This window comes from Rhinoraja longicauda, chromosome 14 (assembly GCF_053455715.1).
Source record: "Rhinoraja longicauda isolate Sanriku21f chromosome 14, sRhiLon1.1, whole genome shotgun sequence".
Taxonomy (NCBI): Eukaryota; Metazoa; Chordata; class Chondrichthyes; order Rajiformes; family Arhynchobatidae; genus Rhinoraja; species Rhinoraja longicauda.
Genome location: NC_135966.1, coordinates 23,419,584 through 23,432,459, shown reverse-complemented (window position 1 = coordinate 23,432,459; position 12,876 = coordinate 23,419,584). Strand labels below are relative to the sequence as shown.

The 12,876-nt window shown below is 39.4% G+C and overlaps 1 protein-coding gene across 1 annotated transcript in view; it reads left to right on the top strand.

Moving 5' to 3' along the window:
• Nucleotides 1–12,876, top strand: part of ubtd2 (ubiquitin domain containing 2) — a 61,197-nt gene that overhangs the window by 30,881 nt on the left and 17,440 nt on the right. The window contains exon 2 of the mRNA XM_078411580.1: nucleotides 12,558–12,794. Within this exon, the coding sequence (XP_078267706.1) occupies nucleotides 12,558–12,794 (237 nt within the window). The remainder of the gene's footprint in view (nucleotides 1–12,557; nucleotides 12,795–12,876) is intronic.

Here is a 12,876-nt window from a genome sequence, read left to right as displayed (position 1 = left end):
TCCTTTGAATGCCATAGGGCCTAGATATTAGCTCTGAGCCTTTAATGAAATCATTTGCAATTAATGCAAGCAATATAATTAGTGAGACTAATGAGACATTATTGAACAATTGCAATCTCCTGCACCAAACCCATCTTCTAGCTTCAAATGGTTATGTTTTAATTCAAAATCCAACTTTCATGACTTAATACAGTAACAATAACTTAATTTTTTATTGAGTCTTTAATGTTGCAAACTGGCCCCAGAGTGTGCTCATGAGCATAACCATACAACATTTAACATCAAGCATATATCACAGAACATCTTAAAGGAGAAAGTGTGTTGAAGACAGAATGTGTGAAAACATAATGTAATTAAAGTTGAATAAAGAGGCCAGAATTAAAGGAAAAGGAATGTAGGTATAAAGTTGGCAGCAAAAATGAGTCAAAATTAAGTTGTTGCTTTACTGAATACCATCATAGGTATCATGGGTGAAAGGTGTAGTACAAGTTAAGACACTAGGAATTTTTTTGTTGACGTCGAGGAATTTTGTCTCGAGTCCATTGAGGAACAAGTGAGAGTTTCAATAGCAGATGTATTGGGACGATCAATGTTGGACAATGTAACAGAGGTGGAAATAAGTATATTTAGATATGGCAATGCCTCCCAAACTCATCATGAGATCACGCATGACATTGATATTGCTTCAGTGTCAAACAATCACCAGAGAGAGGGTTGAGTTAGTGGCAAGGGCTGGAAACTGTGTAGTTGTAATGAATTTTTAACATAATATGAAATTTGTAATCAGAATCGTATGGCAAGTCCTTGCCTTCCTCTGAGTTGACACTATCGCTATTCTTGTATTGTTAGTTTAACCTCAGTCAGAGTGCAAGTCCAGGATACTATTAAATCGGTCATAAAATATACCTAGGAGGTCTTTGTAGGTACTTTTAAAACTTGCCTATAATTAATTTAAATGTTTAAACAATGCAGTTGCGGGTTACTCTGTCTAAATATTTAAAATGTATGCATGGAGAAGAGCTCTCGTGGCAAACAGGATTAAAGTTTCAGTCAACCAATGTAAATGGTTTTTTCCTGGCTGCAACTCAAGCTATAATTGTTGCTTTCAGGCTGATAGCAATTGTATCTTGGAGTATCAACTACCCTGGCTGTTTTAACTGAAAAATAATTACAAATTTGTTTGTAAATAAGTAAATATCTGAACTTTTGCTATTCTTATGGGATCATGATTAAAACTAATTCCAGATATTTTTTTAAGCTGTTGACATTCACAGATTTTAAATGATTGTGTTGCTGTGGTACTGATCTAGAAATAAAGAGAAATTGCTCTCTGAAGTGAATTAACATTGCATGTTTATCGCTTATTGTAATGTCCTGCATGACCTAAGATGCATGTTGAACTAAACTTTAAAATTGAGCCTTTGAAGCTTTTTTATTCGACTGATTTAAAAAATTGCCTTCACATTTTTTTAACATGATTCGTTATGCAAAGAACGTAAGTGTTCAGCACAAAGTGTAATTCTGCTAGTAACAATTATTCTGTCTCCCTGAAAATAAGCTGATCTGATATTAGTGTAATTTTTAAGTGCATAGTTAAAATTGAACCCTTTTCAACCCTTTTTTTAATTTGAAATAAAAAGGCTACTTTCACATTTAAACCCACAATTCAAATGCAAAATCCAGCAGTATGATCAATATTCCATTGAACAGAGCACCCTAACTATCTTGACTTTGCATGTCGAAGGATCATTCTAACCTCGCAAGATGGATGAGTTTGTTCCTGGTGAGACATTAAAATATTAATCTGATACAGGATCCCACCAATCTTGCACGTGTCCATTTTCATTGTTAATGGACACAGTATGGAGGAGGGAGTATAACCAATCTGTTTTCGGGAACTCTCTCCTATGCCAACCCTACAACCTCCTTCAATCCCATTGTTTATATAATCTCACTCTCCTTTGCTCCAGCATTCAGCTTCTGTACTATGAATGTAAATAATAGATCTGGATAATTGAAACAGCAACTTTGGTTTTTTGGATTTAACAGGCTTTATCTGAAGTCGCTGTAAGTATTTGTGCATTAATAACATCGATTGTTACTATTTTTGTTTGCAATTTGACAGCAAATTATGGACCGTGATTTCTGCTGAATTTGCCAGAAACAATTGAAGGTTTATAATTACCAAGATGCACATAAACTGAAAGAAATGGACTGGCTCATGCTCCCACTCCTCTTTTCTATTTATCAATTCCAACTGGGTGTGGAATTTGAGGACTCACTATTTGGCTTTGATGTGAATTTCCTCACACAATATATTGATGGACTCTTAACACCTGTGGAACTGACTGAAATTGGAAAATAATGCTGGAGGGCTAAGGGGAAACTTGAATCATTTTGTGCATTTACTGACCTGTATGTTGATATGAAGCAGATGTTGAAGCAGAGATGTGATTTTGAGTTGCACTGTTACAGGTGGTTTACTGAGTGAAACTGACTGCACTAATGTCATACGTCTAAGAGCACAATTTAACATTTATTAAGCTGTGTTTACCACAATGAAAGAATATTAAATACTTTTGGCAGCGATAGGCTGTTTAACCATTGAGATATTCAGCAATTTATTCTGCCTAATTTTTAACATTCGCTTCAGTTTCCAAAGATGCCATCTAGGTTTCAGGTTTTTGTTGAAAAACACTTGATAAGTGGCAGCTATCGATTCTTGTGATAACAGTAAATTTGATCCAAAAAAAATTACATTGCCATGCAGTTCCTCAGTTTTTAATCCTCACCTAAAACAAAACAATGAAAAGAGAGAAGAGAAATCCAGCAATAGGTTGTTGTGCAGAGCTGCTCCTGCCCTTTTGAAGCTCTATGCGTTTTGAAAATGATGTGCAAAGATGATTAATACTCACTTTGAATTTCCCAGGACCAGTTCAATGAAATTCATGACCTGGAAAAAAAAACTTTGTTATTGTTGATCAAAGGATTATTAGACCGGACTATCCTGAAATGGAACATAGTTAGCTTCTGTGGCATGAGGGCAATATAGAATCATATTTGTTAACTTTTTTCCACTCCTTTGAGCAGCCACGAGCATCTAAAGGAAGACAGAACTTCAAACCAAGGCCTTAGTCAGTCGACGCCAGGTGCACCCTAGCCCTTTGAAAATATACTATTTGGCTGTATTAATTTCCACATCTAATTTTGTATGTTTTAACACTTTTGAAGTAGTGTTTGAATTGGAATATTATTTTAAAACTTCCAATCTTAGACAGTTAAATAATGCCCCCAAAACATAGTTCTAAATTAGGAGTAACTGTCAGTGGCAGCAATAAGTTGTTGTGCACAGCTGTTCCTGCCTTTTTGACACTACACAGAAGTGCTCGTACAAAAGAAGGAGCATATCAAATCCCATTTGTAATGAGCATGGGAGTAGCGAAGTGGACTGTAGCAACTGCTGAATCCAATTCTCCTGCCAAGTACCAACATGCTGGTGTATTTTACAAAATGGATTGCATAGTTAAGCATTTAGTCATGGTGAAAGTTAGGAAGTGGGAAGAAGGAATATTGTAAGACATCCTGCAACCAGGGAAACCCAAATTTTAACAGAAGATATTTTAACTTATTTTGAGTGAAATGTTATTTTAGTTACTGGTAATTGCAGTTTTATTTATAATCTGCAGGCATGACGACTGTTGATGCTGGAATTTGGAACAAAATAAATTAATTGCTGTAGGAACTCTGTAGGTCAAGCAACATCTGTGACGCCAAAGGGATGGTTAACATTTCAAGATGAGACCCTGCATCAGGGCTCTGTGTGTGTATGTGCGAGAGAAGATGGGCATTATATGGAAGTGTGAGGAAGAGGTGAGACAGGGTTGGTAGGCAATAGTTGGAACCAGATGGTGGGGGGGGAGGGGGAAGGATGTCCAAATGGTGAGCAGAGGAGTCCAGTGCGAGGGGATTAATATTAAGGAAGAGGCTGATGGGTGGAATCAGCAAAGGGAATGATGTTGGACAGATGGAACTAGTGGGAGGGGGGTGATGAGAGAAGATAATGAATGGGAGAGGGGTGGAAAAGGTGAACAGAGAGAGAGACCCTGGGTGGACTGAGAAAGGAAAACTGGGAGTATTTAGAACGTGTTGATGGAGTTGAAATTATGAGTGGCATAAAGAAGCATAATGTTTTGTTGTGCACATGAAAAATGTTTGTCCACAGAAAGATGGTAGGCTTTCAGGCAAACTGAATTGCCACTTTATTTTAATGGAATGCTAGTGGCAATTCTGAGATTTGTAGCAATTACATGATTTCATTAATCTCCCAGGCCTGATCAGATATGCTGTGTTATATCTGGACTTTCAGAAGGCCTTCGACAAGGTCCCACATAGGAGATTGGTGTACAAACTTAAAGCACACGGTATTGAGAGTTCAGTGTTGAGGTGGATAGAAAATTGGTTGGCGGACAGGAAGCAAAGAGTAGGAATAAACGGGTCCTTTTCGGAATGGCAGGCAGTGACTAGTGGGGTACCGCAAGGCTCAGTGCTGGGACCCCAGTTATTTACAGTATATTAATGATTTGGACGAGGGAATTGAATGCAACATCTCTAAGTTTGCGGATGACACGAAGCTGGGTGGCAGTGTTAGCTGCGAGGAGGATGCTAGGAGGCTGCAGAGTGATTTGGATAGATTAGGCGAGTGGGCAAATGCATGGCAGATGCAATATAATGTGGATAAATGTGAGGTTATCCACTTTGGCGGCAAGAACAGGAAAGCAGAGTATTACCTGAATGGTGACCGATTGGGAGAAGGGGAGATGCAACGTGACCTGGGTGTCATGGTGCACCAGTCATTGAAAGCAAGCATGCAGGTGCAGCAGGCAGTGAAGAAAGCGAATGGTATGTTGGCATTCATAGCAAGAGGATTTGAGTTTAGGAGCAGGGAGGTTCTGCTGCAGTTGTACAGGGCCTTGGTGAGACCGCACCTGGAGTATTGTGTGCAGTTTTGGTCTCCTAACCTGAGGAAAGACGTTCTTGCCTTAGAGGGAGTACAGAGAAGGTTCACCAGATTAATCCCTGGGATGGCGGGACTTGCATATGAGGAAAGACTGGATAGATTGGGCTTGTACTCGCTGGAATTTAGAAGACTGAGGGGGGATCTTATAGAAACATATAAAATTCTTAAGGGGTTGGAGAGGCAGATGCGGGAAGATTGTTCCCGATGTTGGGGGAGTCCAGAACCAGGGGTCACAGCTTAAGGATAAGGGGGAAGTCTTTTAGGACCGAGATGAGAAAACATTTCTTCACACAGAGAGTGGTGAGTCTGTGGAATTCTCTGCCACAGAAGGTAGTTGAGGCCAGTTCATTGGCTATATTTAAGAGGGAGTTAGATGTGGCCCTTTTTGCTAAAGGGATCAGGGGGTATGGAGAGAAGGCAGGTACAGGCTACTGAGCTGGATGATCAGCCATGATCATATTGAATGGCGGTGCAGGCTCGAAAGGCCGAATGGCCTACTCCTGCACCTATTTTCTATGTTTCTATGAAGCTAGAAATTAAATTGTGGGATCTCTGGTTGAGATATATGAATCGTTGTTAGACATGGGTCATTTATTGGATGATAGGAGGATGGCAAATGTTGTGCCTCTATTTAAGGGGAAACCAGTGAGCCTAAAAATCTGTGGTAGGTAAGTTACTGGAGAAGATTCTGAAGGATAATTTGTCCATGCATTTGGATAAACGAGCTGATTAGGGCTAGTCAGCATGTTTTGTACTTGCTAACTATCTTGGGAGATCATATCTTATGAATTTGTGTTTTTTAAAGAGGTAACGAAAAAGGATGATGGGGGCAAGGCCATAGACATCTGTTCAGGAAGGTCTTTGATAAGGTTCCGCATGGTAGGATGGTGTGGAAGGTTACATCGCATGAGATCCAGGTAAAGCAGGCACATTGGATACAGAATTGGTTTCATGGAAGGAAGCAGATGGTGATGGCGGAAAGATGGTATTTGGACAGGAAGCATATGACAAGTTGTGTGCCTTATGGATTGGTGCTGAACCCATTGCTATTTGTGTTTTACATCAACAATTTGCATGAAAATGTACAATGCATGATTAGTAATTTTGCAGATGACTCTGAATTGGGTGGAATTGTAGATAGTGAACATGGTTATCAAACATTACAGCAGGCTCTTGCTCAGCTGGGCAAATAGGCTGAGGAATGACTAAAGGGGTTTAATGCACACAAGTGTGAGGTGTTGCATTTTAGGAAGTCAAACCAGGGCAGGGCCTTCACAGTGAATGGTAAGGCCTTGGGGTGTGTTTTGGTGCAGAGCGATCTAGGAGTACAGGTTCATCGTTCCCTGAAAGTGGCGTCACAGATAGATAACGTGGTCAAGATGGCTTTTGGTACATTGACCTTCATTATTCAAGGTATGGAGAATAGAAGTTGAGAATGGTGAATCTGTGGAATTCTCTGCCACAGAAGGTAGTTGAGGCCAGTTCATTGGCTATATTTAAGAGGGAGTTAGATGTGGCCCTTGTGGCTAAAGGGATCAAGGGGTATGGAGAGAAGGCAGGTACGGGATACTGAGTTGGATGATCAGCCATGATCATATTGAATGGCGGTGCAGGCTCGAAGGGCCGAATGGCCTACTCCTGCACCTATTTTCTATGTTTCTATGAGATGTTATGTTACAGTTGTACAAGACATTGGCGTGGCCATATTTGGAGTTCTGTGTTCAGTTTTGGTACAGGAAGAATGTCATTAAGCTGGGGGGGCATCGAAGATTTGAGGGGATGTTGCCAGGTCTCGAGGGGCTGAGCTATCGGGAGAGGTTAGGTAGGCTAGGACTTTATTCAAAAACAAGAGGATTTGTTGTGAAGGTGAGAGGGGCAAGATTTAATACAAATCTGAGGGGCAATTTATTCACTCAGAGGGTGGTGTTACATGAAATGAGCTGCCAGAGGATATGGCTGAGGCAGATACTATAACAGCATTTAAAAGTCACTTGGACAGGTACATGGATAGGAAAGGATTAGAGGGATATTGGCCAAATGCGGGAAAATGGGACTAGTTTAGATTGGGTATCGTGGTTGGCATGGCCAAGTTGGAATGAAGGGCTTATTTTCATGCTGTATGACTTTCTTTGGCTTTAATGATCTAAAGTGTGTCATTGAGTGGTTAGATGTAGACCAATTTCATTCAATATTATAACTAACTACAATTTATTATTGTCTAGTGCTGTGTATTTGTTATTAATCCCAAAATCAGCATCTCTAAAATAAATTGTCTTGCATCTTTTCAGATATAATTTCTACTTTTACTAGAGGTATTTAGACAGACACATAAATAGGCACAGTATGACAGGATATAGACCGATGCAAACAAGTGTGATGAGTGTAGATTGGCAAAAATGATGGCACGGATGTAGTGGGCTGAAGAATCCATTTCTGTGCTGTATGATTCTGATACCATCATTAACACTTGTAGGTACTTATTGGCTGTAAGCTGCTTTGGAATATCCTGAGATCAATGGAACTAAATAACTATATTTTCCAATTATGGGGCATGTCTATTGTCAACATTATCTACCCTCAATTGGTGATGTAAAGTCCTACTTTGAATTCTGCAATCCATTGTGTCAAGATAATCAAAATCAGGATCATGTTTGATAGTTTTTATTGTTAGTTCCCTGTTTATATATTTTGAAAAATAATGATTGGAATAACTTTCCTTGACATTTCTGTTTTTATTTTTAAGGTAAATATGTTTACTTTGAAGCTCATTCATCGATAAATGTACGCTCAATATTTCCTCCTGTCGTAGACTGACTAGAACTTGAAAGTAAAGCTGGACACAAAGACTTCAGTCTGAAGAGGGGTCCCGACCCAAAATGTCATCCATCCTTTTCCTTCAGAGATGCTGCCTGACCCACTGTTACGGCAGCACTTTGTGTCTATCTTTGGTATATTGCCAGCATCTGGAGTTTCCTTTCTACACATAGAAACTTAAAGTACCATTTGTGTCCTAATGGATACCAAGATTGATTTAAACTTCATAATACTGTGTGGGGGATGTAGGTATAATCTATTGGCTGCCGTTCAAGATAAGCCCTTATCTAAACCAAATCTCGAGGTACAATGCGTATTTGTAAATTTCCATGTGACCATACTTAAGGCATGTAGCAGTGAAAACTGGTGATCAGAATCTGGATGGTGAGGCCTAATATTGTATAAAGATACATTGTGTATATGTTACTCCTCCCTTCTTCGGACTTGGTTTTAAGAAAATATCTTCCTTGAGTCTAAAACTCATTTAGCTCCCCCACACTAAAAATAAATTTAAGTCAGTAATGGGAGAAAATGTAATTAAATTTGAATTCATTTGTTCCATTGATAACGTTTGGTGTTTTATTCATAACCTTAAGTAATATTTGGTATAGTATGAACAAATATCAAAGTATAGACATTGATAAATAGTGTTGAAAAATAAACAACAAATTGTGCCAAGTCTATTTTTTATTAGGCAAATGCACCGGCGTATAGATTACAATCATGTACAAACTGCACACTCCAAATATGCTTCTGACTGCTCCATTGATACTCACAAAAAGGACACATGCCTTTTTTTTAGTTTACAGTAGATATTACCAAATCTCAAAATATTTTGTGGCTCAATCAATCTGATGCACTTGAATCGTGTGGAAAGATTTAATCCTTTTCTTATAGACAGAAGATATATTTTGCAATATTCAATAAGTACACTGAACAGTACAGCACAGGAACAGGCTCTGTGGCCCATAATATAGATGGTTTGAGTGATGTCTGGGCTATATCCACAAAACTGCAATTTCTTGTGGTCTTGGAAGATCTTGGAACTTGTTCCCAAACCAGGTTATGATGTATTCCAATAAGATGCTTTCTACGACGCATCTGTCAAAGTTGATGACGGTTATTTGGCACATGACGAACATCCTAAGCCATCTAAGGAAGTAGAAGCATTGGTGTCTGTCTTGTTATTCAGTATGGTGCACAAAACAGAATAGCTGAGTTTTTAATAAGGTGAGAGAATGGGTAATGATGATGCTCAAAAGGTCCGGGTGTACTTGTGTGCAAATCACTGCGAGCCAACATGCAACTGCAGCAAGCATCAAAAGGCAAGTACGTTGGCTTTCATTATGAGAGAATTTGAATACAGGAATCCTGATGCAATTTCCGGAAGATCTGGGTGAGATCACATTTGGAATAATAGTCAAACAGCAGGGAAACAGGCTCTTCGCCACAACTTGTCCATGCTGACCAAGATGCCCCATCTATACTTGGCCCTCCTCGTGTTTGGCCCATATCCCTCTAAACCTTTCATATCCATGTACCTGTTCAAAAGTATTTTACATTTTCGTCATCATACATGCCTCAACTGCCTCCTCCACCAGCTAGTTCCATATCTCTACCACCTGTATGTGGGAAAAAAAGATGCTCCCAGGTTCCTATTAAATCTTTCACCTTAAACCTATGATCTCTGGGTAAAAGACGGTGCATCAACTCCATCTACTTCCCTAATGATTTTATGCACCTTTATAAGATCACCCCTCAGCTTCTGCGCTCCAAGGAATAAAGTCCTAGACTACCCAACCTTTCCTGATAGCTCAGGCCCTCATGCCCTGGCAATATCCTATTAAATCTTTTCTGGACTCTTTCCAGCTTAATTGCTTCCTTCCTCTGGCAGGGTGACCACAGCAGAACACAATGCTCCAAATGCGGCCTTGGTAACATGCTGTTCAACTGTAACGTAACATCCTAACCTCAGTCTGAAGAAGGCTCCCAACCTGAAAAGCCACCTTTCCATGTTCTCCTGCGATGCTGCCTGACGTGCTTATTTACTCCAGCACTCAGTCTTTTTTTTTCCTGTACTCGGTACCTTGACTGATGAAGGCCAATGTACCAAATGCTGCCTTGACTACCCTATGTACTGTGATGCCACTTTCAGGGAACTAAGTATCTCTGCTCCTAAGTCCCTCTGCTCTACAACATTCCTCTGAGCCCTACCATTCACTATGGAAGTCTTGCCCTGGTTTGATTAGCAAAATGCAACACCTCAGTTTTCTGCATTAAACTCCATTAGCCATTCTTTTGCCCAACTGATCAAGGTCCTTTTGTAATTTTTGATAATTATCTTCACTATGTATGATGTCACCCACTTTTTAAATGTCATTCGTGCCATTTGAATAATGTGTACAATTTTCATCTCCTTACTTAAAAAAAAGACGCAATTGTCATAGAAAGAATGCTGCAAGGTGATCTAATTTATACTTGCAAGATTCTTCGAGGAATCTATTGGCTAAATTGGTGAAGATATTTCCCCCGTGTTAGAAGTCTAGAACCTGGTGATCTATAATAAACTTTTAGGACCATGAAGATGAGAAATTTCATCACTCAAGCCACTTTGAATCTTTGGAGACCTGAGGAAAATAAGTCATTGAATTTGTTCAAAGCGGAGGTCAATGTTTTTTATATTAATGGAATTAAAGGCTGGCGCTATTGAAGGTAAAGAGTTGGATTTGTGATGATACCAACATCCGTAGAAACTACAGATGGTCAATACATTTATCCACTATGTAGGAAGCAATGATCAGCTTAGATTTTCTCTTTATTTCCCTGATCTACTCTCATTTTATCCTGTTAATCAATCTCAATTGGAGCGAGTCTGGATACTAATTTTAGTGAACAATTATTGTATTTCATGATCTTAATTGTCATCCAGTTATCAGTGTATGAAGAAAACTTTTGTAGTTTTTGGGCTCATGTCTCGATCCTGATTTTAGTGAACAATTATGTATTTCATGATCTTGATTGTCATCCAGTTATTAGTGTGTGAAGAAAGCTTTTGTAGTTTTTGGGCTAATTTCTGTCTGATGGTTTATATATGCGTCAGTCCCTTCATTTGACAATTGTGCAGTCATAGTGTGGAATATGAGGTGCTGTTCCTCCAGTTTGTGTGTGCCCTCTGGCAATGGAGAAGGCCCAAGACAGAAAGGCCAGTATGGGAATGGCCCAGGACAGAAAGATTGGCATTCCTGTTCCTAATCCCTTTCAGATTTGCATACCGACTCTCCTCTTTTCCAGCTTCCTCTCCACCACTACAATCAGTCTGAAGAAAGATCTTGACCCGAATCATGTCTATCCATGTCGCCCAGATATGCTGCATGGTGCAATGAGCTACTCTTAACACTTTGGGTTTTATCACTTGCAAACATTATTGAACACTTCTCTGCCTTATACTGTTGCATATCGTAATTGTCATGATATTCACAGTTTAAGGATAAGGGGGAAGTCTTTTAGGACCAAGATGAGCGTTTTTTTTCACACAGAGTGGTGAATCTGTGGAATTCTCTGCCACAGAAGGTAGTTGAGGCCAGTTCATTGGCTATATTTAAGAGGGAGTTAGATGTGGCCCTTGTGGCTAAAGGGATCAGGGGGTATGGAGAGAAGGCAGGTATGGGATACTGAGTTGGATGATCAGCCATGATCATATTGAATGGCGGTGCAGGCTCGAAGGGCCGAATGGCCTACTCCTGCACCTGTTTTCTATGTTTCTATGTAAACTGTATATGAGATGCAAAGGGGTGTATTTTGCTGGAGGATTGCTGGTGTCAACCCTTGAAACCAATAGAAGCCTCAGACTTTCATTCACTCATAAAGCAAGAATGTCCCACCACCACATTGGCAAATAAACCTGCTGTGCTCAAATTGAAACTGTAGATTTTAATTAGCATGGTAGACAAGAATACTTAGAGGCCAAGTGGTAGTAGGTACATTACTTTTGAATTATTTGATTTTAATGTTTGTAATCTTTACCATTATTTGAAAATAATTATTTTGATTTCAATTCTGATAGCTGATAAATGACTCTGAATGACGTGGGCATTAAAAACATAAAATTGAGACCAATTTCTTGGCTAGAAAAGCCCCTTCCCAGCTTTGCCATTGAGGTGGTCCTTGTACAGCTGACCCAGGTAAATGCAGACCTGAATAAATTATATGTGGCTACTTTGCACAGGAAGATCGGGCACTGCACATGTGATCCAGCACATCGTGTATGCTGTGTTATGTTGGTGGATATGGTTTTCAACTGTGAACCTGGAAAGTTATTTTGTAAAATCCACCTTCCTCTTCCACCAGCACTCCAGCCAGCTCACATCCCCCAAATATCTGCAACATACTGTAAAGTATGATTTAAACAGACTAATTAATATCTGAATTGATCACCGTTTCGTCCACACCATAGAAAATGCTGCCTGTCCCGCTGAGTTACTCCAGCATTTTGAGTCTACCTTCGGTTTAAACCAGCATCTACAGTTCTTTCCTACACATGGTGTTTTGATTGTTGTAATTTAAAACAATTGTTTATATCATAAATTTTGTGTTACAAGAACTCAAACTTCAATGCATTATTTCATGGTTGTTGATTTTGGAATGTAAATTCAATTATTAGACTACCTGTAAATCACATGTATTTACTTTTTTTCCCCCACCCCTGACTTTTTGCTTTTTGTTGCAGTGGCTTTGGGTCGCAATCAGCCTCTGAAAAAAGAGAAACCAAAATGGAAAAGTGATTATCCAATGACAGATGGACAGTTACGTAGTAAGAGAGATGAATTTTGGGACACAGCACCTGCTTTTGAAGGTCGGAAGGAGATTTGGGATGCCCTCAAGGCTGCAGCACATGCTTTTGAAAGTAATGATCATGAACTCGCTCAGGCAATCATTGATGGCGCAAGTATAATGCTACCACATGGTAGGTTGCTCTGTGCTATCAGAATTTCTGCTAAATTTGTATGATCATTGTACAGGTTGACTAATTAACATGCTTGTCAAAT